General features: G+C 36.3%; 3 protein-coding genes across 3 annotated transcripts; 1 reads left to right on the plus strand and 2 right to left on the minus strand.

Moving 5' to 3' along the window:
• Nucleotides 1–1,417: 1,417 nt before the first annotated feature.
• On the minus strand, nucleotides 1,418–5,864 carry LOC120578274 (uncharacterized). Its single transcript, XM_039830906.1, has 2 exons — nucleotides 2,413–5,864; nucleotides 1,418–2,126 (listed from the first exon to the last, which is right to left on the minus strand). Exons 1-2 carry the CDS (start codon nucleotides 5,862–5,864, stop codon nucleotides 1,418–1,420), a joined length of 4,161 nt encoding a protein of 1,386 aa, XP_039686840.1.
• Nucleotides 5,865–18,616: 12,752 nt separating this feature from the next.
• Nucleotides 18,617–21,926, plus strand: LOC25484074 (uncharacterized). Its single transcript, XM_013612829.3, has 4 exons — nucleotides 18,617–18,758; nucleotides 19,021–19,196; nucleotides 19,920–20,115; nucleotides 21,471–21,926. The coding sequence occupies exons 1-4, from the start codon at nucleotides 18,698–18,700 to the stop codon at nucleotides 21,680–21,682; spliced, it is 645 nt and encodes a 214-aa protein (XP_013468283.1). The 5' UTR covers nucleotides 18,617–18,697; the 3' UTR covers nucleotides 21,683–21,926.
• A 130-nt stretch (nucleotides 21,927–22,056) lies between these two features.
• Nucleotides 22,057–25,079, minus strand: LOC25484075 (uncharacterized). Its single transcript, XM_013612830.3, has 5 exons — nucleotides 24,677–25,079; nucleotides 24,431–24,509; nucleotides 24,242–24,329; nucleotides 23,129–23,247; nucleotides 22,057–22,531 (listed from the first exon to the last, which is right to left on the minus strand). Exons 1-4 carry the CDS (start codon nucleotides 24,929–24,931, stop codon nucleotides 23,154–23,156), a joined length of 516 nt encoding a protein of 171 aa, XP_013468284.1. The 5' UTR covers nucleotides 24,932–25,079; the 3' UTR covers nucleotides 22,057–22,531; nucleotides 23,129–23,153.
• Between the last annotated feature and the right edge of the window lie 477 nt (nucleotides 25,080–25,556).

Below are 25,556 nucleotides of genomic sequence, written 5' to 3' on the forward strand. Positions count from 1 at the left end.
TCACTTTGATCATTGAAGATAAAGTAGCTAGGGCATCTGCCATTTGATTCTCATCCCGAGGAATGTGGTGCAGTTCCACCTTGTTGAAGAAAGTCAACAAACGTCTTGCATAGTCTCTGTAAGGTACCAAACCATCATGGTGAGTTTCCCATTTTCCTTTGATCTGGTTAATCACAAGAGCTGAATCTCTATATATGTCAATATTTTTGATCCTCAAGTCAATGGCTTCTTCAATACCCATGATGCAAGCTTCATATTCTGCAATGTTGTTCGTGCAATCAAACCGGAGTCTTGCAGTGAAAGGAATGTGAGTACCCTTTGGAGTAAGGATAACCGCCCCTATTCCATTACCATAGACATTAACGGCCCCATCAAATATCAAACCCCACTTAGAGTCTGGATCAGGACCTTCACCAAACAATGGTTCGTCACAATCTTTCATCTTTAAATACATGATCTCTTCATCTGGAAAATCAAACTTGATAGGCTGATAATCTTCAATTGGTTGATGAGCTAAATGGTCAGCAAGAATACTACCTTTGATGGCTTTCTGAGTGCGTTAGACAATATCATACTCGGACAATAACATCTGCCAACGAGCAATTCTTCCTGTTAAAGCCGGCTTCTCAAAAATGTACTTGATCGGATCCATTTTGGATATCAACCAAGTAGTGTGATTAACCATATAGTGACGAAGACGCTTAGCAGCCCATGCCAAAGCGCAACAGGTTTTCTCAAGCATAGAATATCGGGACTCACAATCAGTAAACTTCTTACTCAAGTAGTAAATGGCATGCTCTTTCTTTCCAGTCTCGTCTTGTTGACCCAACACACAGCCCATAGAATCTTCTAACACGGTCAAGTACATGATCAAAGGCCTCCCTTCGACTGGAGGGACAAGAATCGGAGGTTCTAACAAATACCCTTTAATGCTGTCAAAAGCTTTCTGGCAATCTTTTGTCCAAACAATCCCTTGATCTTTACGGAGTAACTTGAATATCGGCCCACACGTGGCAGTCATATGAGAGATAAACCTGGAGATGTAGTTCAATCTTCCTAGAAAGCCCCTAACTTGTTTCTCTGTCTTTGGAGCAGGCATTTCCCTGATAGCTTTGACTTTGTCGGGATCTACTTCAATACCCTTCTGGCTGACAATAAAACCCAAGAGCTTGCCGGATCTAACACCGAAGGTACACTTGCTAGGATTCAAACGGAGTTTGTACTTTCTCAACCGTTGAAACATCTTCAACAAATACTCAACATGTTCTTCTTCAGTGCCTGATTTGACGATCATGTCATCTACATACACTTCAATCTCTTTATGTATCATATCATGGAATATTTTAGTCATGCCTCTCTGGTAAGTGGCACCAGCATTTATCAACCCAAACGGCATTACTAAGTAGCAGAAAGCACCCTAAGGCGTGATGAACGATGTCTTTTCTTTATCTTCTGGAGCCATCTTGATCTGGTTATACCCGGAGAATCCATCCATGAAGGAGAATACCTTGCATCTAGCAGTACTATCAACCAATACATCAATGTGAGGTAAAGGAAAATCATCTTTCGGACTAGCTTTGTTCAAATCCCGATAGTCAACACACATTCTGACCTTACCATCTTTCTTTGGAACGGGCACTATGTTGGCCAACCATTGAGGATATTCGGAGGTAATCAAGAAACCTGCGTCAATTTGCTTTCGCACTTCCTCTTTGATCTTGAGAGCCATATCTGGATGAGATCTTCTTAACTTCTGCTTGACTGGAGGACACTCGGGCTTCAAAGGCAAACGGTGTTCCACAACATCATGGTCTAACCCCAGCATATCTTTGTAGGACCATGCAAATATATCATCATACTCTCTGAGAAGCTCAATTATCTTTTTCTTGACAGACGCCTCCAACGACGCTCCAATCTTAATTTCTTTTTTATCATCCTCAGTACCCAGGTTGATTAACTCTATTTCTTCCTTGTGAGGCTGAATGACTTTTCTTTCTTGCTCTAACATCCATCGGAGCTCATCGGGAATCTCTTCATCCTCTTCTACCCAAGCCTCGTAAACTAGGAACTCAAAGTTGGGAGGCAGCATAGGGTCACCATGTTCAATGGGCTCATGTATGTTCAGTCTGCATATGATTCATGATTGATTTATAGTAAGATAGTGAATGCAGACCTTTCAAATTGATTTTTTTTTTTTTTAAAGAAAAAGAGAACAAGTTTTTTTGTTTTTTTTGTATTACCATTTTTCCAGAAAAAAGCATTAAAATATAATAACGGCCGTGACAAAAACGACAATTTTTATTGATACTGAAAACACACTCAAAGTAAAAACAAACCCTGCAAGATTTCACTTTCGTCTGGGGTAGGACGAAATGAGTTTTCTTAAAAAAGACAAAAAGACAAACACATTACTTAGAAAGAGGTATCGCATAAGGGATGTCAACAACAATCCAATTGCAGCAGTTTCCACCAGGAGTCACAAAGTTAGGTGCCACCTCTTCTGATTGATCTTCCAAGATTGCATTAGTCTCAGGTGGCGCATTAATGAATCCAGCACTGTGAAAAGTACCCCTAGTTGGGTCGAACATCACTTGCTTATTGCCGGAGAAACCCAGACCTTCTTTGCGCTTGTTCTCGGGCAACTGTACTAACTTCCCCCAGCCTTCAGCCTTTCCTTCTTGAATTACTCTCTGAGCATCCTTTAGAGAGGCCATGCATGTTTCACCTCTTGTAGTACTATTTTCAACCGAAAGCCCTTGGAATGACGTTCCATCCGAATTTTCACCACCAATGAAGGAAAAAGACGACAAATGGCTAACCAAAAGAGCTGATTCCCCACTCACTGTAACAAGCTTTCCACGACTCACAAACTTTAGCTTTTGATGAAGAGTGGATGTTACTGCCCCGGCTTCATGAATCCACGGTCTACCAAGTAAACAGCTGTAGGAAGCTTGAATATCCATTATCTGGAATGTAACTTTAAACTCTTGGGGTCCAATAGTGATAGGTAAATCTACTTCTCCCCATACCGTTTTCCGGGATCCATCAAATGCCCTTACTGATACGCAACTAGGCCTAATAAATCCATCTGAATATGTCAATTTATCAAAGGTTGTCTTTGCCATCACATTGAGGGAAGAACCGGTGTCTATCAAGACATTGGACAAAGAATCTGTTTTGCACATAACAGAGATATGCAAGGCCATATTATGGTTTTTCCCCTCCACTGGGAGGTCTTCATCACTGAAACTCAGATTGTTGCATGCCGTCACATTTCCAACAATGCTCCCAAATTGACCCAAAGTCACATCATGGTCTACATAGGCTTGATTCAACACTTTCATCAATGCATCCCTATGAGCATCAGAGCTTGTCAATAGTGACATGATAGAAATCTTTGATGGAGTCTGCAATAACTGATCCACTATCTTATAATCACTTTTCTTGATTATCTTCAAAATCTCATCATTATCAGTTTCACTAGGTTGAACCACACTCTTACCCTTGCTAGGATCTGGTATTGGCACTGACTCTATCACCAGAGCTTTCTTCTTTGCTTGCACAACAGCCGGAAGGATACGTCCACTTCTCAAAATTTGACTATTCTCCGCAATGTTACTCACGGAAGTTGAGGGACTCCAGGATATCTCTTTACCATTCTCTATGCTTGTAGGTTCATAATTATACGGCATGGCGTTTTGAGAGAAAAACGGCTTGGGTCTCGGCACACAAATCACAAGAGGAGTGACAGCTGGCTTGGAATTGTCCTTGAACACCGGAGTAACACCGTCAATTGGCTTCGCACTATCCTTGAACACAGGGATTACAACACAAATGCTCTTGTCCTCCCTTGTAACAACCAGCTCTCCTCGATCCATTAGCCCTTGCACATCATTTTGAACCTGCACGCAGCCGCGGGGGTCCACAGAACATACCTCACAACTATTATGATTGTGGCTAAACATAGCTGCCTCACACATTTTCACATGTAATGGAACCAACGGAGTTTTGATATCCTGAGAGCAAGTGACAAGACCTCTTTCTTGATAATCTTCAACCATGTTAACAGTAGGCCCATGGGGTGGCAGAGGATTGTTTGGAGCAACAGGGTTAGGGTCAGTAAAGGATAAATCTTTGTTATGAATCAACTTTTGAACTGCTTCTTTAAGGGGGTAACAATGTTCAATGTCATGTCCCGGTGCCCCTTGATGAAAGGCACAATTTCTATCAGCACGGAACCATGGGGGTAAAGGGTTCTGCACACGAGGAGGTGGTAGGGTCTGAACAAGACCTCTGACAAGCAACGAAGGTAACAAGGCTTCATATGTCATGGGAATAGGGGGAAATTGGTTTCTTTGAGGGTGAGGCTGTTGTTGTTGAGCTCGAGGGCGAGACTGTTGTGGCTGTGGTGATGGGGTATAGTATGGTTGCTGATAAAATGGTTGTGGCTGATAAGGTTGTGGTTGATATAGTGGTGGATAATATGGATGGGGTGTTTGAGGCCTTTGTAGTTGATAGTTTGGATTTTGTGGAGCTGGGGTAGGTGGTGGAATGTTAGCAACATAGGGGTAGCTGGGGTATACAGGCTGGGATCCGCCATGGGCCACCATGCCAACCTCTTGAGCGTTCTTCTTTGAGTACCCATTTCCGAACTTCCTATTACCATTAGATGAACCACCTGAAGAAGCACCATCCTTACTCACACGTCCCTTACGGACCCAATCTTCAATGCGCACACCCATATCTACCATATCGGTAAACTTTTGTGAAGCACAACCAAGCATCTTCTCTGAGTAGAAAGGGCTCAGAGTCTCATAGAATAGATCGGACACTTCCCTTTCATCCAGAGGCGGACGGATTTGAGCAGATTTCTGAATGAAGCGCTGAGCATATTCCTTGAAAGATTCCTTATCACTCTGAGTCATAGATTGCAGTTCTTTCTGGTTAGATGCCAGATAAGAGTTATATTTGTACTGTTTGATGAAAGCATTGGCCAACTCTTCAAATGTAGCGATGCCCTTCAAATTCATGTACCATGTATGTGCGGGACCAGTCAAACTGTCCTGGAAACAGTGAATAAGCAGAGGCTCATTATTCTTGTGAGCTATCATCTTCCTGACATATGTGACTAAGTGCATCTCAGGGCAAGTATCCCCTGTGTACTTTTCAAAGATCGGCATTTTAAACTTATGAGGTATCACCACGTCTGGAACCAAGTAGAGGTCATTCACATTCTGACTGAACATTTCTTTACCGCGGATAGTCTTTAACTCTTTATGCACCGCCTCAAACTTTTCTTCCAAGTTTCCCACCCTATCAGCACCCGCCACACTATTGGAGTGATAAACTTGATCTTCTTCTTGATGAGCAGCATGAACGAGGGGTCCAGCACAGGTCATAGTGGCCTGAGGAAAAGGCTGGCCGGACTGATAAAACAGTGTTTGTTGCTGACCAAAAGGGAACTGCATTTCTGGTGCATTATGACGAACACCTTCATTATTTGCGAGTGGCATGCCCCACGGATAGCCTGGCGGCATATGATACTGAGGAGGGATAGAAAAACCAAGAGAGCCAGCAGGACGAAACCCTGAATTATACATGTTTGTCATATCACCTGAGGAAAACTGATTCACCAACGGCTGTGTAGTACCAATAGTTGCTGTAGAAATTGGCTGGGTCACCGGAGAACCAGCAGGCTGAGAGACTTCAACATCTGCCCGAACAGTCTGAACAACTTTTGCTTGAGAGGCTTGTGCCTGTGCGGCCATCATGTCCATCATCATTGCAGTTATCTTCTCCATACTTTCCTTGAGGCTACTAACCTCTTCCCTAAGGTCATTGTTCTCTTGCTCAGTAGCTACCATTTTCCTTTTGATGTATGCTCGAGTATGGTGAACACGGGTAGGTCTGTACTGAATACGCCGGGCCACCTTTGCTTTTCTCCTGAGGCAGAAATGAGGAAAGTGTGAGACTTGGCTTTGACACTTTTTATGAATGCGATATGATGCATGATATGCTATATGTCAGAATATGCAATTTTTATATATTTTTATCGAAGGACCTATAGAAGCAATTTTGTAAACATATCAACCTAAACAATTCATTAAAAAAAACAAAGTTGATTACAAGATAATTCCCTTTCTAACAACAAAGCCAAGGGATAGACTTTAAAGTAAAACAAAGATAATTCCCTTTTAACAAACTGAGTCAAGGGATAGACTCCAAAATACATAAAGGAAAACTAGAAAATGACATGAAAAACAAACTAAGAGACTCTCAAGCTCCTGAAGCAGACTAATCCTCAAAGTCAGAATGTGGACCATCAAAGAGATCCATACGCCTCTTCTTTCGCCCGGGAATTCGATCAAGGGCGGCATCCTTCTCCTTGATTCTTTCATTCAGCTTGGCGATTATCACATCTTTCTGTCGGCTATCATAGGCTTCTTGCTCCAGCAGGCCCATTACAGTCTCATAATCCTGATCCTTCTTCTGATACTCCCTTTTCCACCTATGTATCTCACGTTCCGCTTCGGCTAAACGCTCTTGGTACTCTTCCTTGGTCTGTGGGAGTAGAGGTAAAGGTATTTCCGGGACGGTCGAGGATAAGAATCTTGGCAAGGTATAAGGCATACCAAAAGTTGTAGCTCTATCAATCACCCACTGTGTATACGATTCATATGCAAAGCTCTGTTTTCTTCCCAATTGGATTCCATCAAACTTACGAATAGAGTGCCAAGCTTGCACAAACCGCATCCTCAAACTTGTATGGTCATTTTTGTTAAGATAGAACTCATTGGACAGAGAAAGACTATCAGGTCTCCCCTTCATAGGGTATCCGTACTGACGCATAGCAAGAGTGGGGTTGTAAGTGATTCCTCCACACGTACCGATAAGGGGCACATTTTCAAACTCTCCACAACTACCAATAATTCCTTCGGTGTTAGTACCCGCATGGACCCACACAATGTCAGCCGGAGTGAGAGGCATGATCCTCTCAGACCAAGAGGTTTTCCCGGTGTTCTCTTTGGAGAAGACAGACTTAGGTAAATGTGAAGCATACCATCTGTATAGCAGGGGTGCACAACAAACAATCAGCCCACCCTCTTGGATGTTTCTGTGGTGGATAGAATGGTAAGTGTTTGCGAGTAAAGTGGGAACTGGATTCTTGGCTAGGAAGATTTTAATTGCGTTGAAGTCGACAAAATTGTCCATGTTGGGGAACAAGAAAAGGCCATATATGAGTAAGGTGAAAATAGATTCAAAGGCATTGGTCTTTTTGGCTTTCACAAAATCGGAGGCTTTTTGGTAGAGGAACTTGGCGGTTAAGCCTTGGAGGTTGTTTTTAATGGTGAAGTGAGGATGAACCAAATCAGAAGGTTTGAGGTGAAGGGCTTCTGCAATAGCTGCATTTTTAGGGCTGGGTTCAAGGCCATTGAAAGGTTCTCCCTCGGATACTGGTAAGCCAATCCAAAAGGAATATTCTTCAAGAGTGGGGACCAACTGGTAGTCGGGAAACGTGAAGCTATGACAAATTGGGTCGTAAAACTGCACCAGAGTCTCTAAAATTCCATCTTCAACCTTCACTTTGAGGAGGTCAAGTAATCTCCCATCACGTTCCCGAAAATCTCTTGGATTAGTCACATGAGATGCTAACTCCCTTAGCCTTGTCAAATCCGGTTTCTTGAAAGTGTACTTTTTAATACTCCTCGTCTTAGAATCCATCTACAATATTTACAAAAAATGCTTGTCTAAGTCCTTCGACAATTTAATGGATGAAAAAAAACATTTATGGATGAATGCATGTATGAATGGTTATGCATGATGCGGTTAAACCGACAATGTTGGAGTCAAAGGTAACAATGCCATTTGGTAAGGACTACGGTTTCAAATGTACCTGTATCACGGGTTCTACCAAGTTCCCAAATTACAACTTCCCTTATGAACATATCGGTGTATAGGACCGCTCCTAGTCCAATAACATCCATAAGTAAGTCTAGTTTGAGTGTAGTATCGCGTGTCGACCAAAGTCAAGACTGCTCTTGGTTTAGCCACCGCACTACGTCCTAAAAAAGGCCAAGATGGGTTAAGGGTGATCTAAAGGTCCTCAACGTTTAGCGGACTTCAAAAATAATAACGCCAATCACGACTGCTCATGACGACATATTATTACTTTTAAAAGACCTATGTTGAGTGGAGTTACATTACGTGTACACATATCGCAGGACCGCTCCTGGTATGGCACTATGATCGTACTCCGTCCTATCTTATGTTTCACTCAAGCCCGGGTGTAGGACCTATCTCACCACTCACGTAACACGGTATGTAAGCAAATATGTACAAAGCATAAACAAATAATAAAGCGCAAAATAAACAAAGTAAGATGGGTTTAACCCACGTGGAATTTAGGTCCCCAGTGAAGTCGCCATTTCTGTGCTCGTGATTTTCGGATATCAAACCATTAATTGATTTGAATCGTTAATCTTTGAACTCTCGATCTTTATTCGTGGGAAGGGAAAAAATGAGTAAAAACCCTCATCGAGACTTTGGATTCGGGGGTTGGTTACGCGAAGGGAAGGTGCTAGCACCCTAAGCGTCTACGGTATTCCGTAGGAACCTCTTACCTAATTTATCTTGTGCTAAATTCATTGCTTATTTGAAAATTATTACCTAAAAATCTAAGTGAAAGAATGGGGGGAGAAGAAGTATGTTTTTGGTTATTTTTATTTGATTTGGAAGGATAAAAATCCTATGCCTACATACCCTTAAAGAAAAGGGATCAAAACCAATGTAGTTCACCTAAAAAGTTTCTTTTTGGTGGGTTGGTTGATTTTAGATTTTAGAAAATGGTTTTAAGAAGGGATAAGAGGCCTCAAGGCATGAGAGAAAATAAGGTGAGGTTGGTCAAATTTTAATTACAAGAAAATCAGGTCTATTATGAATATTAATTCAATTAAGCATTTGATTAAGAAAATAAAAGGAAAAAAAAAAAGACACTTGGGTTACAAGCCAAGGTTTATTAAGAAAATATTTTTGGAGTTTTTGCATATTTGATTTTTTTGGTAAAATGATTTTTTCTAAACTAAACGGTATACTAGCGTAACGGCGTAAAACAATAAAAAAATAAGCGTAAAGCGGTAAATAAAGTGGGATAGTGTCAGTGCATGTGTCGGTGCTTGTGTTACCTACATTATTACATCAACTCCTAGATACATTCTATGGTCTCAAGAGACATATAATAGCAAGAAATAAAAAAAAAAAACCGCACAAGATAAATTACATCAACTTCCTAATTATACATACTAAAAATAATACCAATGAAATAAAATAACAAACAAAAAAAAATTAAATATGCATGAGATGATTCAAATATACTACAATAATAATGACAAAACAGTAAATAAACAATTAACACAAAGCAAAACATATTTTTGTAATTTTTAGAGAGATTTTCAAAAATGAAAGAGGTGCAGAAAGTAAAATAGGGGTATAACTAGCGAAACTGTAGTGAATAAAAACAATTGGGCTTAAGCAAAAAACGGGTCGTGGGCGCGTCGGTTAGACCCGCCCGGTTCGGATTGGTATAAATAGGGTGTAAGACCCATTTTCCTTCATTTTCTCAAATCATTTCTCTCTCTTCTCTCTTCTTCTTCCGTGAATCTCTCTCCCCCCTCTTCTTCTTCTCCAGCGAGCTTCGCCGCTCCGGCGCGGTGGTTTGCCGGCCCAACAGGGCGGCGCACCGGAGAAGTGAAACTTCTCCGTTTTCAAATTTTTTTTACATATTCTGAAATCCTTTTTGGTTTTAAACACGAATCCGGCCTTATTTTTTTCAAAATCAAAGTAAAACTCTCTAGATCTACACTTTTAAGATTCGGATTCAAACTTTTTCAAACATTTTTGAGAATCATATCACTCCACACAGCTTTTAAACGCGTGAAAAAGAAAGAAAGATCCGTGAAATCATTACCTCTGTTGGATCTGTTAAGATCTGGAGGTAGTGTTCTTCGGAAAACTTCAAGTCTTCTTGCTTGTTGTTATACTAAACCGCTCTTAGATCGCTTGTTTCTTGTTTCTTGTCCCTTGTTCCGGATCCGAAAAAAGAAAGCTGTTGATGTTGTTTATGAGCTTGAAACAAAAAAACAGATCGAAATCGAACGTTGGTGATGATGAACAGGTTCGAATTCGTTGTTGTTAGTGATGAACAATTTCGAGTTTGAAATTAGATGCTCTTCCTATTATTCATGGTTTCTGGCAATATTTGGGTGTTATACGATTTTGTGGTTTGTGAGTTTCTGGTGAATTTGTGGTTTTTTGGAAAATTTGTGGATAAACATTCATGAATTGTTCATAATGTGTTCACGGTATTTTTTTGATTTGATTCTGGAAATTGGAGGAATGAAATTAGGGTTTTGGATGATGTGACCGCGGTTGAAAAGTCTCTGCTCTTTTTTCTGTTTGCGGCTAGGGTTTTTTCTTCTCTGTCCTCCTTTCTTTTTGCAGGTTTCAATTTATACCATTAGGGTTGAATAGAATAAGGAAATTACTACTGATTTGCTGGATTTGGCAACAACACTTTGACCCTATGAACTTGCCTAAACATGTGGCGTGGAGAAGAAAAGAAAAAAGAAAAATGGACCCTTGCTGAAATTTTCGGACTTATTGACTTCATTGGACAAAAAACGGAAAATAAACATTTATTAAATATTAAAAAAGTAACTAACTTAAAAAATTAAAATTAAAAGACGGAAGTTAGATAATTAAATGAAAGGAGAGAAAAGTGCCTGCAATCGGAACAAAAATGAGGTATTTTAAAATACCTCTCTGCCGAAATTTTCACTGAATCATGAGATCGACCAGAGTCAAACGAATGCACGTCCGTGGGATCTTTGGTCAAAAATTAGTGTATGACAGGATCCATAACTTATTTTTGGGTTTTCTTTTGGTCCCTTAACTATTAAAAGTTTCGTTTTGGTCCCTTAACTTATTTTTTGGTTTAGTTTTGGTCCCTTAACTTATTTTTTGGTTTCATTTTGGTCCCTTAACTCTAATACATTCATCCTAACATAAAGGACCAAAGTGGTTGACGGAGGAAGAGTTAAGGGAGCAAAACGAAACCAAAAAGTAAGTTAAGGGACCAAAACGAAACTTTTAATAGTTAAGGGACCAAAACGAAACCAAAAAATAAGTTAAGGGACCAAAAGAGTAATTAAACCATTAAATTTTATTTGAAGAGGAAACAAAAAACTAAGGTTTAAAAAAACTATTCTTTTACTAAAAAAAATCTGTTTAAAGTCATATGTTATTGGTATTTTTTTTCTTTTTCCAAATAAAATTCACCATTTCTTTTGAGAAAATAAATAATATATCAGTAAGTGTAGATATATATTTGTTGGTTTTTGAAGACGACTTTGGTAGAAATATATATATTTGATATTTAAAAAAAAATTAAAATAACAATACGATATTAGATGTTTCTTTGTCAAAAAAACAAACAAGATATTACATGTTTCATCTCATGTTCATCTCTTAATTTTTAAAAAATATCAAATATATAATAAAGGCTTAATACATCCTTTGGTTCCTTAACTTATTTTTGAATTTCATTTTGGTCCCTTAACTTTAAAATGTTTCAAATTAGTCCCTTATATATTATATCGTTATCTATTTGGTCCTCTCTATTAGTTTTTTAATGTATAATATTTTTAATATGATTATAGCCGTTTGATTGCAGGTCCACATGTTTAACACTGAACCACCTGTATCTAACTTTTTTCCTTTTATTCTTCTCCTTTCTTGTTCTTCCTCTTGAACTTCGTCATCATAAAAATTATGTTCATATAAACCCAGCAAAATTTAAACAAACAAACCCACTAAAAAAAATAAAATTGATTGAATCCTTCACTAAAATCTAAAATTAATTGAATCCAACTACCAAAAAAAATCTAGAATTGAAACACAACAATTCATTGATTTCTTCCTTCATTGAAAAAGAAAATGGATGGAAGAACGCAACCCAAAATAGCAGCGGAACTAAAATTAAAAAAAAAAAAAGAAGGATTGAGATGGTTGAACAGATACACGTTATCTTCTTCTCTTCTCCCATTTCCAAATCCAAACATATGCAACACAACAACACTCATTCTCCTTCTCTCATTTTCACCATGACAGAACCCCCCAGCAATTGAACCACCATCGTCCACCTCCTTACTGCCTCCCACACAAACGAACACGTTCAATTGCAATTTTCGATTCACTTCAGATCTATGGTGAACAAACGAGGTTGGTTCTGGATACTCTCACTTCAATTCTTCCTTTTAAGTCTGAATCCAGATTGAAATATGATATTATTGATGTGAATTCAAAGAGAAAATAGTGGTTTTTTTTTTTCCTTCTGGAAACTGTGATATTAAATTAAGCATGGAGGATGGATGAAAAAGTAATTTAAATATTTAATTGATTTTATGGGTTGATTTTGCAAAAGAAGAAGAAATGTGAAGTGAAATTATGGATTGATTTTATGGGTGCGATTGAAATTTCAGTGAAGAGAAATGTGAAAATGAACTAATGGAACTAGTAGGAGAAGAGGGGTGATGATAATTTTTTTTTGTTTGGGTTTGTGTGTTGTTTTTTTTGTGTTTGTATAAACACGGTTGAAGATGATGAAGGAGAAAAGGGAGAAGATAAAAAAAGGGAAAAATTTGTTGTTGGTGATTCATTGTTAGATAAAATATATCTGCAAGATCAAACAGTTATTATTTTAGAAAAAAAATCAAAGGGTTAAAATAGAAGGTCTATGGTGGACCACATATAATATTGGTCCACTTTAGATATTTATGGTTAAAAATTAACGGAAAGGACCAAGATAAGTAACGACAGAATACATAAGGGACCAATTTGAGACGTTTTAAAGTTTGGGGACCAAAATGAAATCCAAAAATAAGTTAAGGGACCAAAGCATGTATTAAGCCTATAATAAAATATAGACTTAGTTCTCCAAAGTCTTTTCATCTAAAATACAAGTGGCAAACACATCATGAGGACATGTTTAAAAGTTTAAGAGAGGAGAGGAGGACTTTGAAACTAAAAAAAAGAAAGAAAAAAGGATCAACCGAAAATAATTGAAGGTTTTGAGAGGAGATAGTTTTGGAGATGTATTTTTATTCATAAAAGAAAATCTCCAAATTTTGAGAACCTCTTCCTCCGGAGATACGTTAATTCTAATATTGTGTAAATAATGTATCTAGTCTCCAAATTTTGCGTTGAAGTAAGGCTTTGTCAACAACTGCAATTCTAGTATTGCATTATAAGATGCTGTTTTGGAGCTAATAAAAGTATAAAATAGTAAAAGCAAATAAAAAATACATGCATGTAGTCCAACTACGTGATGTAGTATTTTTGCATCAAACAATTGTAAGTATTTGTATCGTCTCCTCCGGGACTAGTGCGATATCGCGGACCGTTCGACACCAAATATCATTCTAAGTTAAACGATAATTTGTTGTTTGTTTGAATAACTAAGTTGCAAATGATAAAGTTGAGATTAATAAGGCGTAAAACTTGTTAGGATTAGAGTTCCTTGGTCGAGCGTCACACGTAACCTAATGATCATACATGGATTCTAGCTTTTCTTTGATATTATCACGTATCCCTCGACAACACTATTCATGTCCAAATAATATTGTGAAATCAATTGTATCATTCAATTGTCGATGTCTCAAACTATTGAATGATTCAAGAGTCGATCTTATCGTTCAATCGATGATTTCTCAATCTATTGAATAATAAGAAAGCTTTAGGTTTGGATACACAAGGTGATTATCAAAACATCGATTCCATGTCTAGAACCTATGTTTTGATAGATGGTTATTCTAAACCTAGATTCAAAAGTATTTCTCAATCACAATTAAATCAAGCATAAGCATTAAAATGCAAGAATAACATCAAATCAAATGCTAGAACCATATATTTATAGATCAAAAGATTACATGTTAAGCTAAGATCAAGTACCTCTAATCCCAACAAAGGAGATTTAGCTACTCATTGTCATGGAAGCCTTGCAAGAATGAATTGAAAGAGAAAGATCCATTACACATTTGTGATCTCTCAACAAAGTGATGTAGAATTCACTTTCTATCACTCCCACTCTATAAAGCACAAGCCCTATCTCTCTCTCTAAGAATATTACAAGTGAAAAATATGAAAAACTCAGAAAAACTAAGTATTCAATGAAATGGTTGAGTGGGCTATTTATAGAATTCTGATTCTGCATCAACTCGCCTCGCGAGCTCCTTCATTCGCCATGGCGAGTTGGAGTTCCTTCACCATTGGGTTTGTGCCACGTCATCTGTGAAGAGTTAAACCGCCCTCACTCGCCTCGCGAGTAGACACATTCGTCATGGCGAGTTGGCTCGCCTTCCACTCGCCATTGCGAGTTGGTGGCGAAGGATCTTTGATGCTTACTTGAGTTGCTCGCCTTTGCTGCTTGCCATGGCGAGTTGGAGGCGAGTAACATCATTTCTTGCCTCTTTGTACTTTTTCTTCATTTTTGCTCTTTGCTTGATGTCTTGAGCTCGAATCCTGCACAAATGGGTGAAGTAAGATAGATAAAGCGTAAAAGGGCAATAATCACTTATCTCTCGGCTTTTCCCTCAATAACTTGCAAAACAAGTAACAAAAGTGCCTAAAATATATCATTTAAAATACAACTTTCTAGCACTTATCACTACGCTAGGAATTTTAGGTAGTTCTACAAGACTATACCATGCTTCTTCAACATAGGACATCTCCCGCTTCCTTGAAGATCTACTTGTGCCCAATCACCCTTGGCTTTTAGAGTAATCCACAAGTATACACCTTAACCTTGAAACTCCACCTCAACAGGTAGATCATGCGTATTGTTGCCTCCGCCTCTCCAGACTGATCATGAGTATTTTTACCACCGCCTCTCCAGGCTGATGTTGAGTGTTTAACGTCTCTCCAGACGACCGCCGCTCCACTAGGCATCACTGCCAAGGTGTGACACATCACCTTCTTCATCCTCCAAACAACACCACACCATCAGAGCACTCACATCCTCAAGATGCACCTCAATGTTCTCCAAATCACCAATGATTTTGTTGAACTCCATAAGCAGTTGCATGATAGCCTTTGACTTTACCATCTCGAATGAGTAAAGTTGTTGCTTTAGGACTTGCCGATGAGTCAAAGATTTTGTCATATACAAATATTTGAACTTTGACCACATTGATGTCGTGGTTGTATCCTTTGCTACTTCTCTCGAAACTTTATTCCTGAGGCACAAGATAATGGCACTCCTGACCTTGTCCACCATCTCAGTCTTCTCCGCTCGTGACATGGTGACCGGTAACGAACTTTCACCCTTCAAAGCTTTCTCACACTTCTGCTCTATTAACACCGCTTCCATCTTTACCTTTCATAACCCAAAATCATTATCTCCGATAAACTTCTCAATATCTCACTTCGAACCCATGATACTTGATTATCCTTTGACCTTGCCCCACGGTGGGCGCCAATTGTTGTGAATTCGAAGAGAAAACACACCAATGACAAACTTGATGTGTGGAGCAAGTGATAATCAGGCAACCAAAGAATCAAAGTGTATGGAACAATTATAAACACAAGCCAAAAGTAGAAAACAACGAGAGAAAAGAAGAAAAGAGAGAACACAAAAGAATTTGTTGACCCAGTTCGGTCCAAATTGACCTAGTCTGGGGGAGAGAACAACCCTCAGTTTCACCATATGATGAGTAACGTTGCAAAAGAGATGTCAATGAGTTACAAGAAAAAGTCTCCCGCCTAATTCTACCCAAAGCCCCAATCTCTTCCTGTAACCAAGAGACTCAATCCTAATAGTGTTTCCCAAGGTGAATCAACCCTCAAACCCTAGTGTTTATTCGCAAAAGACAAACTCTATACAAACCCTAGTTTTGTTGTTGTCATTCTAAACCCTTGTTTCAGCCTCCTCTATCTCAAAGTTTACTCTGATTCAAAGTCTATATTTATAGTAAAAGTATAACTCATAAATTTGGAACGAATACCACACTAAATATACGGTTTTTTTTTCTCCTTCAGTGAAAGAATATTTGCATCAAAAATATAATATTCCCTTTCAAAATATATTTGCATCAAATATTTCTTCGTACGGTACAAAAATGTATTTATTGTCCATAAATATATTTTCAGCACAAAATATATTTTAAACAAATCTTTTATAGTTTTAGCAACAATATTCTCCATCCATCAAATTTTGAGTCATACTACAACAAATAATAACAAAATTCAAAACATGATTTCTGCTTTAGAAAAAATCGTGATATAAGTGTGCTAGCCTTGAAACTTGGCAGTAGTAGTATAATCAATCATTCTTTGTTGTTGTAAGGTAAGGAGTCATGGCTGATACCTCATGTTCAAACACATCATGGCCACTTCAATGAAAGATGTGGCCTTTTCTTAAGAAAATTGTTAACTTATAACGTGAACCATACCATGCCAGATCATAATGAATCCATTAGGCCACTAGCATGATTTTTTAAGCTTATTACCCACCACTATATATCATTCAAAGCATATGGAGGCAAAAATTAACAATTGTTTATACTTCATTGTATCTATCTATCATATCACTAACTTTGCATCCTAACATAGAGATACTCTATGCCTCAAAAGCTTGATGACAGTTGAACTCGAGTTTGAATGCAGACTAACTTACCTTAAATTCATTTCGAATCATTAGGGCTCTCGTCAATCATATATTTAAGAAAACAATATATCCTTATTAAATTCCGCAAGTTGTATCCAGAAGTCCTAGCTCAACTGGCAAAATGCCGAAATTGTTAGGCCGGATGCCATGACCGGGGTTCGAACCCCGGTACCTCCACTTGTGTGTGTGAGTTTATAATGGCTTTGCCATTCCGCAAGTTGTCTTTTTATCGATCTAATTTTTTTTCTCTCCATGATTCGCTCTCCTCCTTATTTTTCTCACCATTTCATCATTCATTGATACATAAAAACATACACAGGATAAATGTTTGTCATTGATACATAAAAAGTTATGAGACAAGTAATTGTTATTGATAAATAAAGAAAAAACAAAAGATAACTATTAGTATATTACCGATGAATATTCATATTTGACAAATATGAATATTTGTTGAAGTGAGAACAATCAAGCATATATTGTGATAGCTCTACATATACACTTAAATAAAATAATTTGAATGTAATTGCAAAGTTTACATTGAATTTACCAACATTTATGTGTTGGAAGTGGAATTGAACTCATTTCTGTTAAGAAATGTTTCATATTTGAACCTAGAGACGGAGAAAACGTTGTTGACTGAGGATACCTCACTAAAAGTGATTAGTTAGATAATTCCTTGACAAAAGTCAGTGATTAACAAAGTCAGTAAATATTTTGCATTAGTAACATGGTTACTATAAAATCTTGTACTAAACTTGTGCGAAAGAATAATTCTACAATAAGGAAATTAATGAATAAACTTATTCAGATGTAGGACGATTTGATAAGTTCTCCGTTTTCTGAAATAAATTAAATTTTATTTGAAGAGGAAACAAAAAACTAAGGTTTAAAAAAACTATTCTTTTACCAAAAAAAACTGTTTAAAGTCATATGTTATTGGTATTTTTTTTCTTTTTCCAAATAAAATTCACCATTTCTTTTAAGAAAATAAATAATATATCAGTAAGTGTAGATAAATATTTGTTGGTTTTTGAAGACGACTTTGGTAGAAATATATATATTTGATATTTTAAAAAAAAATTAAAATAACAATACGATATTAGATGTTTCTTTGTCAAAAAAACAAACAAGATATTACATGTTTCATCTCATGTTCATCTCTTCATTTTTAAAAAATATCAAATATATAATAAAATATAGACTTAGTTCTCTAAAGTCTTTTCATCCAAAATACAACTCGCAAACACATCATGAGGACATGTTTAAAAGTTTAAGAGAGGGGAGGAGGACTTTGAAACTAAAAAAAAAGAAAGAAAAAAAGGATCAACCGAAAATAATTGAAGGTTATGAGAGGAGATAGTTTTGGAAATGTATTTTTATTCATAAAAGAAAATTCTCAAATTTTGAGAACTTCTTCCTCCGAAGATACGTTAATTCTAGTATTATATAAATAATATATCTAGTCTTCAAATTTTGCGTTGAAGTAAGGCTTTGTCAACAACTGCAATTCTAGTATTGCATTATAAGATGCTGTTTTGGAGCTAATAAAAGTATAAAACAGTAAAAGCAAATAAAAAATACATGAATCACAAAAAAACAAACATACTCAAACAATATCTAGCATAAATAAAAATCATAAAAATTGACGACAATAGGGATGACAATAGCACAATAGCATAAACAAATTATAAAAATTGACCACAAAACCAATCAACTTAATCCTATGCATTCTAGACTGAGTCGTGATGATAGTTGATTATTATGAAGTCAATGGAAGTTATTGGCGGCAAAGTTATTGAATTAGCAGCAATCAGGTGCGTAATGCACACGTATCTTAGACTAGACTCCCCAACCCACCAACCAATCGCGTGTGGCCACGTCAAGTCTTCCATTCTTCCTTCAAATAACAACATTTTGAAATAAAGGACTTCTTCAACTTCCATTTTCTTTCATTTCTCAACCTCTCTCTCTATCCCTCCAATGTCTGCGTCCAATACTAGAATTTCTCTTGCACTTTTCGTTTTCTTCGCTAACTTTCCAGGTATAACTAACTCATTCTCTTTAATTTTTCATTCATCTTTATTTATAATTCGTCGATTGCTATGAAGCACGGACACAAACACATGCATCAGGATATTGAAAATGATACAATTCAGATACGTTTTCGATCACAAGTGTCGGTGCTCTTGACGTGTCGATTGCACAGCACACAAAAAAATGTGTTTAAGCTGAATTATAAGTTATAATCGAAGTGTATTTATTGTGTAAATGTTGTTGATTGCATTTGCATTTGAATTGTACAGGGTTGATGTTATGTGCAGTTGTGTCGTTGAGTTCAATTGAGATCTTCGAAAGGCACGAGTGGCTAAAAGTGACTTCAACTGTGTATTTCCTTTGTGAAGGGGAGAACAAGAACGTGTTTGAAGATGTTAAGAGAGCTCGTTTTGTTTATGCTTACAATGGTCAACAATCTTGGAAGGTTAGATTCTATTATGCTTTTTTAAAATTAAGATAAATTTGATTTTATGTCCATTCTGAGGTAGTTCATTTGAAGTTAGTTAATCAATCGTGTAATACACGTGTTTTAGTGTTTCTGTTTACACTTTCAAATTTGGTTGTATGTTCTTAGAGTAAGGGTGTCTTTGGATTAGCTTATGTAAGTTTATCTACCAACATAAATACATGTGAGACTGTTTTGGATAGCTTTTGGAAACAATTTATGATATGTTCATAAGTTGTTTTCAGCTTATTTCGATAAGCTTTTCAAAGTAGCCGATGAAAACAACTTATAGCTTATATGAAAATAGTTTGACTTTAATTTTTCTTTTGTTATAGAAATAACTTAGACATAAGTAATCTTAAAAAAGAAATACATAAATACTTAAATGATACGCGCTTAATTAAGTTGCTTACCTAAACAATAAGTATATCATTCACATATAATTGAAAGTAATGTGTATATTTACAAGCAGCCATTCGAGTAACTACTATCTTCCACACATGAACTTTGAGTAATTTGCTTACACTACAAGAAAACTTTGTTTTATCGACCAAAATTTCCGAGGAAAAGGTGAGTCCTCACAAAAAAACAGGGTATTTGTGACAGTGTTTTTTAAGTGTTTTCAATCTTCATCATGTTTTGGTTGCATATTGCATGTGTTACTTTTTGAGCAATTACTGAGATTTTGCTCTACGCTTCCAGATTTTAAGCAACTTCTCAAGTAAAAATTGCAAGCGGTGTGGACTATATGAGGAAAACAGTATTACTTCAGACGATGCTTTTGACGAGTGGGAGTTTTGTCCTTCCGATTTTACTGCACCCCATGGTGAATATGTTAGGTTCAAGGAAAAACAATTCAATGCTACTTTTCTGTGCCCAGATTGTTTATCTTTTGGTGGTGAGTATCTTACAACTTTTGCTTTGAAGATTATTTATTTCCGCAATGAATATTCTTTATTCCTTCATGATGCTATTTGACCAATGGATACATCAACTAGATATTTGGAAAAGAGTATTTGTGACCCAGTTGATGCCATTGAAAAAGTTGTTTACTTATTCAAAATTATGTAATTTCAATTTTGATGAATGATTCTCTCAATCTCTAGTTCTAATGAGTTTATGTCAACACATAAGCAAGAAACTTCAATTCGACTACCCAATTTTGTTCAATGATTCTCTCATTCTCTAGCTAGCTCTAGCCTCTTTTGCACTTATGTCAATAAATAAGCAAGAAACTTCAATTCACTTTTAAGTTAAAGTTGATCACCATGAATAACTTGGGTATTCAAATTAAAGTAGCAGATGAGTTGCTTAAGTTCATTAGACTTTTAAGGTTCTAATAATGAAAGAGAGAAAAAAAATGGTGAAGCAAATTACTTTGTCCATCTCCTATATTGTGTTTTCTTTGTAATCATCCCTGTATTGGGAAAAGATAAACAAAATGCCACAGGTAAGTCCAAATAAACGTCTTAACAAATATTTTAGTAGCTGATTTGAAAATTAACCGTGGTACCCAACAATTTGATTTGAAGGTTTAGTTACACTAGATTATTTAGTATCAGTGTACATAAAAGTTGGGACAACATTTGACTAAGATATCAAGTGGGCTAATTTAGCTTCTTCAAAAAAAAAAAAAACATTTGACTACAATACATCCATGATTTAACTAGTGACTAATTGGATTTAGCTCCTCTTAACTGAGTCCACTTTAGAGGATAAAAAATGAACTTATGACAGTTGGTTGGAAAAAATAGTGTATTGAACTATGAAGTTGTTAACATCTACCTTGTACTCCTGACTTTAGAGGAGTCAACTCCAGTCTACTTAAACAAATTTGGTGGGTCTAACACCATTTTAGATTAAATTGTAGGGATTTTTATTATAAATACAAGTACATTTTTCTTCATTTTTTTATGGAAGAAAAGGTAAGTTGCTCAAAAGAATTTATACTTTTGCTAGATGGAGGAATATTGTGTTGATTAAAGAGAAGGCACATAAGATTCTTTAAATTATTTTCCATTCTTGTATGCTTCGCTGTTTTATTTTTAGTGTGAACGTTGATGTACTGGTAGTAGGTATGCTAGAAATAGTTTTTTTTTCCACTTTGTTGCATTTCTTAGCAAGCCTTTGAAGACTTTTAAGTTATTTTAATGTCAGAATTTTATGGCAAATCAAGGAGGACTGATGCTCCTTTTCATGGTAATCTTTATTATATTTTATATCAACAAAACTGATTGTATTCCTGCTCTGCAGCTTCCAGCTCTTCTGATAAACGCGGAAAGCACATAGCAATTCTGGTTTTTCTTGGTGCTTTGGCCGCAGGTGTACTGATTCTTGGAGTATTTGGTGCATATAAGTTCTGGCTGAAAAAAAGAAAAGAAGAGGACCAAGCTCATTTTTTGAAGTTATTTGAAGATGGAGATGACATTGAAGATGAGCTTGGCCTTGGTGGTGTGATAGTATGATGGAAGTAAACAAAATAGGCCTTGTAGAGTAAGGTTAACCACAAAATTTTGTTTATGCAAAGGGATGAAAAAAGAAAGGAAAAAAAAATCTTCTAGTTAAACATGTAACTATCCCAGTCTACAAATCTGTACATAAAAAATAGGGTTATGTAGCACTTTTAAGGTTTTTGCTCAACAATCCAATAGAAACAAATAAGCAAGATATCAATAAAACTCACGGATAGCATCAATTTTATTGGCATTATGATTTTGAGGACACTATAGTCGCCTAGTCAGTGTTTGTGTCTCCGGCAAGTGTTCAGACCCTGGTTGTCGCTACGTAAAAGAAGATAGTAACTACTGCAAACTGTAGTGCGTCAACGTAATAATAATCATAATCATAACAAAGATAGTAACATGACCTCTTCATTAGAATACACGAGGGCACCATTCATTTAGTTTGTACAGGGCATTAAAAGTCTTAAAACCGACCCTGAGTAGAATAATGAAATTAGCCTATTCAAATCAGTTCATACTTATATTTTTTGAACAACTGTCCATCTAATATTACATTTCCAAGTGATCAAAATTTAGCCATCACTGCAGTAGGGTGAGGATTTGAATTGTGAACCTGCAGCTTCTTTGTAATTATGCCGCCAGAGGAGAAGCGAAAACCTGACACGCCACCCCACAGCAACAATATCTAATTTGGAATGGAAATTGGTGATCTAAGAATACCACCAACAACGTGGTTGTGCTTCAATAACAGTAGAGTGCTTGAAAGGCTTCAACATATCCATTGTGTGGATAATTCCTTCCATTAAGTACCCGACATAACCCACGTCCCACATTCAGTCAAGATATTGGTACCTGGAAGAATTTTAAGGAATGACTTCTATTAGTGGCCAACAAGTTCTGCAGAAAGTTACTTCCATGCATCAAGATTTTTTGAAGTGTAGAGGTCACTTTGAAGAGTAAGGTTAAGCAGATGGTCAAAAGGAGATTACTTACAGACTAGCTCAGAACTAATAATTTTCTCATTAATGTTCACAACTTTCACTTAACTATCTAAATTTCTATCAAGGACCCAAACCCATGTGATGTACATGCCTTAGCACTTATTTTGACAATAATTTCTTATTAGATGCATTTTAATCATCATTAAGTGTTTGTTTTTTTGGGTAGTGTTTAACTCATATGAATCCTTCACTTAGCCCAAAATAAGATATGGGAAATCTAACTAGTTATATTTTCAATGAACAATAAATTCCAATAGAAGAACATGCAATGATAATTCATTAGTTTATTACTACCTATCAAATATAGCTATTTTTAAGTGTTGTTAGCTTCTACTTTCTAGATTCATGCAGAAGTTATTCAGTTCAAAATATCTTAGATATTTAGAACTTATAAACAAGAAAACTCTAACCAACCATTATGGTAAACAAAAAAGACAAGAAAACTGACCTTGATCAATAAAGAATTCAAAACTCTAACCAGAAGAAGAACTCCTAATTGACTCGTCAAAATTATGAAGTTCCTTTGAATTGGAACCATAAATTGCCTTAATTGAGTCTCTGCAGAAACTACAAGGGAAAAAAACAAAGAAATTGGATAAGAAACGCACACTTTGGCTGTCTTAGTTTAAAGGATAGTGTTGTGCTTGTTTTGATATAACATAATATAATATTTTTTGAGGATAAATTGAATAAAAGACTATGAAAAGTTGGACAATAATAACAAAATTCAAAAATGATTTCTGCTTTAGAAAAATTCATAATATAAGTGTGCTAGCCTTGGAACTTAACAGTAATAGTATAAGCAACCATTCTTTGTTATTGTCAGGTAAGGAGTCATGGTTGATACCTCATGCTCAAACACCTCATGGCCACTTCAATGGAAGATGTGGCCTTTGCTTAAGAAAATTGTTAACATATAACGTGCACCATACAAACATGCCATGGCATAATGAATCCACTAGGCCACTAGCATGATTTGTTAAGCTTACTGTCCATCACTACCCTTCATAGCATATAGAGGCAAAAATTAACAATAGTTTACTTCATTGTATCTATCTATCACATCACTAACTTTGCATCCTAACATAGAGAGATGCCTCAAAAGCTTAATGACAGAACCTCCTCATAAACAAAAGAAACTACAAAGTAAGGTTCTTCAATAAAATCTGACACATAGCTGCACTGCACCTAATGCAAATCGAAGTAAAGAGGTAGAATCTCAAAATGCTAACCCTATTTAAATGCTGCTTCGGATCGAAAGCACGAAATTGTTCCAATTCATGAAATACATAAAAGTCAAAAGATAATTAACCCTCATTATACTAACAAGTGGACAATGGGATTGATCTCCGGATTAGTCGGTTCTTGGTCCAGATATCGAGTTTTAAAGAAAAAACATCGGCCACTAGCATATCAGTATTACATAATACATACCACCAAAGTAATTATCTTTCATTTAAAATAAAAAGAAAATCATTTCAACTAAATAAACTTCATAATGTGATTCTCCATAAACGAAAGTAAAAGAAATTAATTTGAAAAGTGAGTGAGAAAGGTGAACCTGCATGCCTCCTTATTGAAATTCTTCTGTTTGACTCCAAACAAAGATTCAAACACCTCAGGCTCCGCACGGCAAAAATACGGACGCTCTGAAAAAGAACAAAACAATATACAAGTTAAACTCCAAAACTAACATTCTCATAAGAAATCATAACATTCAAAACTTTAGAGTGATGGTGTGGCCACTGACCAGAGTAAATGGAACATTTTCTGCTACTCTTTTCATAATGTATACACCATCCATCTGGTCCTATTAAGCTATTGTAGAGCTGAAATTCAATTCATTGCCATATAATCAAATCATAAATAAAACAATAAACCAATGTCAAAGACAAATACTAATCATCATTAATTCATTATAATAATAAACACTAAATAGAATGTACATAGGTCAATTTACTACAAATTAAAACTTATAAAACATAGGAAAATGGACCTCAACATCTAAAGGGTCGGTGAAAATTTCTTCAGGAGATGGATAAGAAGGACCTTTTTGAAGCTTACAACAAGCACCACAACCTTCCACGCAATGCCACGACAGTTCCTTCTTCTTGCCGCTGAAACCTGCATTGTTTTGCCTTTGCTTTCTGTCAGTTTTAACCGTAGTTGTATGTGGACGACGTGCCGCCGAACATGTGACCAATGATAATGGCGTCAGCACCAGAGTGGTGGTGGTGGTGAGAGATATCATAAGGTATACTTATCTGAATTTGAATTGTCGCAGTTGTTGAGAATTGGGTGTGGAAGGTTTTTGCAGAGGAATTTCTCAAAATCTAATTGAGTTCTTCTTTGCTTTGATGGCAGGTTTCCACCGTCTCAAAATCACAATTTATCTTATCCATATTCTCTTCTAATTAATGTGAAGGAGTAGTAGTAAAATGCATGCAAAATTACTCTATCGTTTTTAACTTAATTTCAGTTCCTCTCAAAAACAACTTAATTTCAGTTAACAATTCTTTATTTTATTTTATTTTTTCATGTCATTTTGATTAATTTGTCTATGGTTTGTCAAGATTTAAATATATGATTTTATTTTGATATGAGTTCTTAGTGTTTAAATATATAGTTTTTTATTCATGTTTCATATGAATTTTTTAGATTTGATGTTTAAAAATCAATATTCAAACATATCAAAAGAATAAAAATGACGTGAAAAAAAAAAAAAAGATAAAAAGTCGATACCGAAGTGGAGGCAGTTCTGACTCCTTCAAACCTACATATCTCAACATATCTTGAATATTAGAGAATCGAGGGTACAAAACACCAAACACACATATAATTTCATTCAAACGCACAAGAATCCAACTCGTGGGATG

The sequence above is a fragment of the Medicago truncatula genome, chromosome 1, assembly GCF_003473485.1.
Source record: "Medicago truncatula cultivar Jemalong A17 chromosome 1, MtrunA17r5.0-ANR, whole genome shotgun sequence".
Taxonomy (NCBI): Eukaryota; Viridiplantae; Streptophyta; class Magnoliopsida; order Fabales; family Fabaceae; genus Medicago; species Medicago truncatula.

What these genes read in the sequence shown, in the direction of transcription:
- LOC120578274 (XM_039830906.1), bottom strand. Translation starts at nt 5,864, where the DNA reads ATGGTAGCTACTGAGCAAGAGAACAATGACCTTAGGGAAGAGGTTAGT. An exon ending in TATGCGATACCTCTTTCTAA is followed by an intron (nt 2,127 to 2,412) that starts GTAATGTGTTTG and finishes AATCATATGCAG; the next exon opens with ACTGAACATACATGAGCCCA.
- LOC25484074 (XM_013612829.3), top strand. Translation starts at nt 18,698, where the DNA reads ATGTCTGCGTCCAATACTAGAATTTCTCTTGCACTTTTCGTTTTCTTC. An exon ending in ATGGTCAACAATCTTGGAAG is followed by an intron (nt 19,197 to 19,919) that starts GTTAGATTCTAT and finishes CTACGCTTCCAG; the next exon opens with ATTTTAAGCAACTTCTCAAG. An exon ending in AGATTGTTTATCTTTTGGTG is followed by an intron (nt 20,116 to 21,470) that starts GTGAGTATCTTA and finishes CCTGCTCTGCAG; the next exon opens with CTTCCAGCTCTTCTGATAAA.
- LOC25484075 (XM_013612830.3), bottom strand. Translation starts at nt 24,931, where the DNA reads ATGATATCTCTCACCACCACCACCACTCTGGTGCTGACGCCATTATCA. An exon ending in CCGACCCTTTAGATGTTGAG is followed by an intron (nt 24,510 to 24,676) that starts GTCCATTTTCCT and finishes ATTGAATTTCAG; the next exon opens with CTCTACAATAGCTTAATAGG. An exon ending in AAAATGTTCCATTTACTCTG is followed by an intron (nt 24,330 to 24,430) that starts GTCAGTGGCCAC and finishes GTTCTTTTTCAG; the next exon opens with AGCGTCCGTATTTTTGCCGT.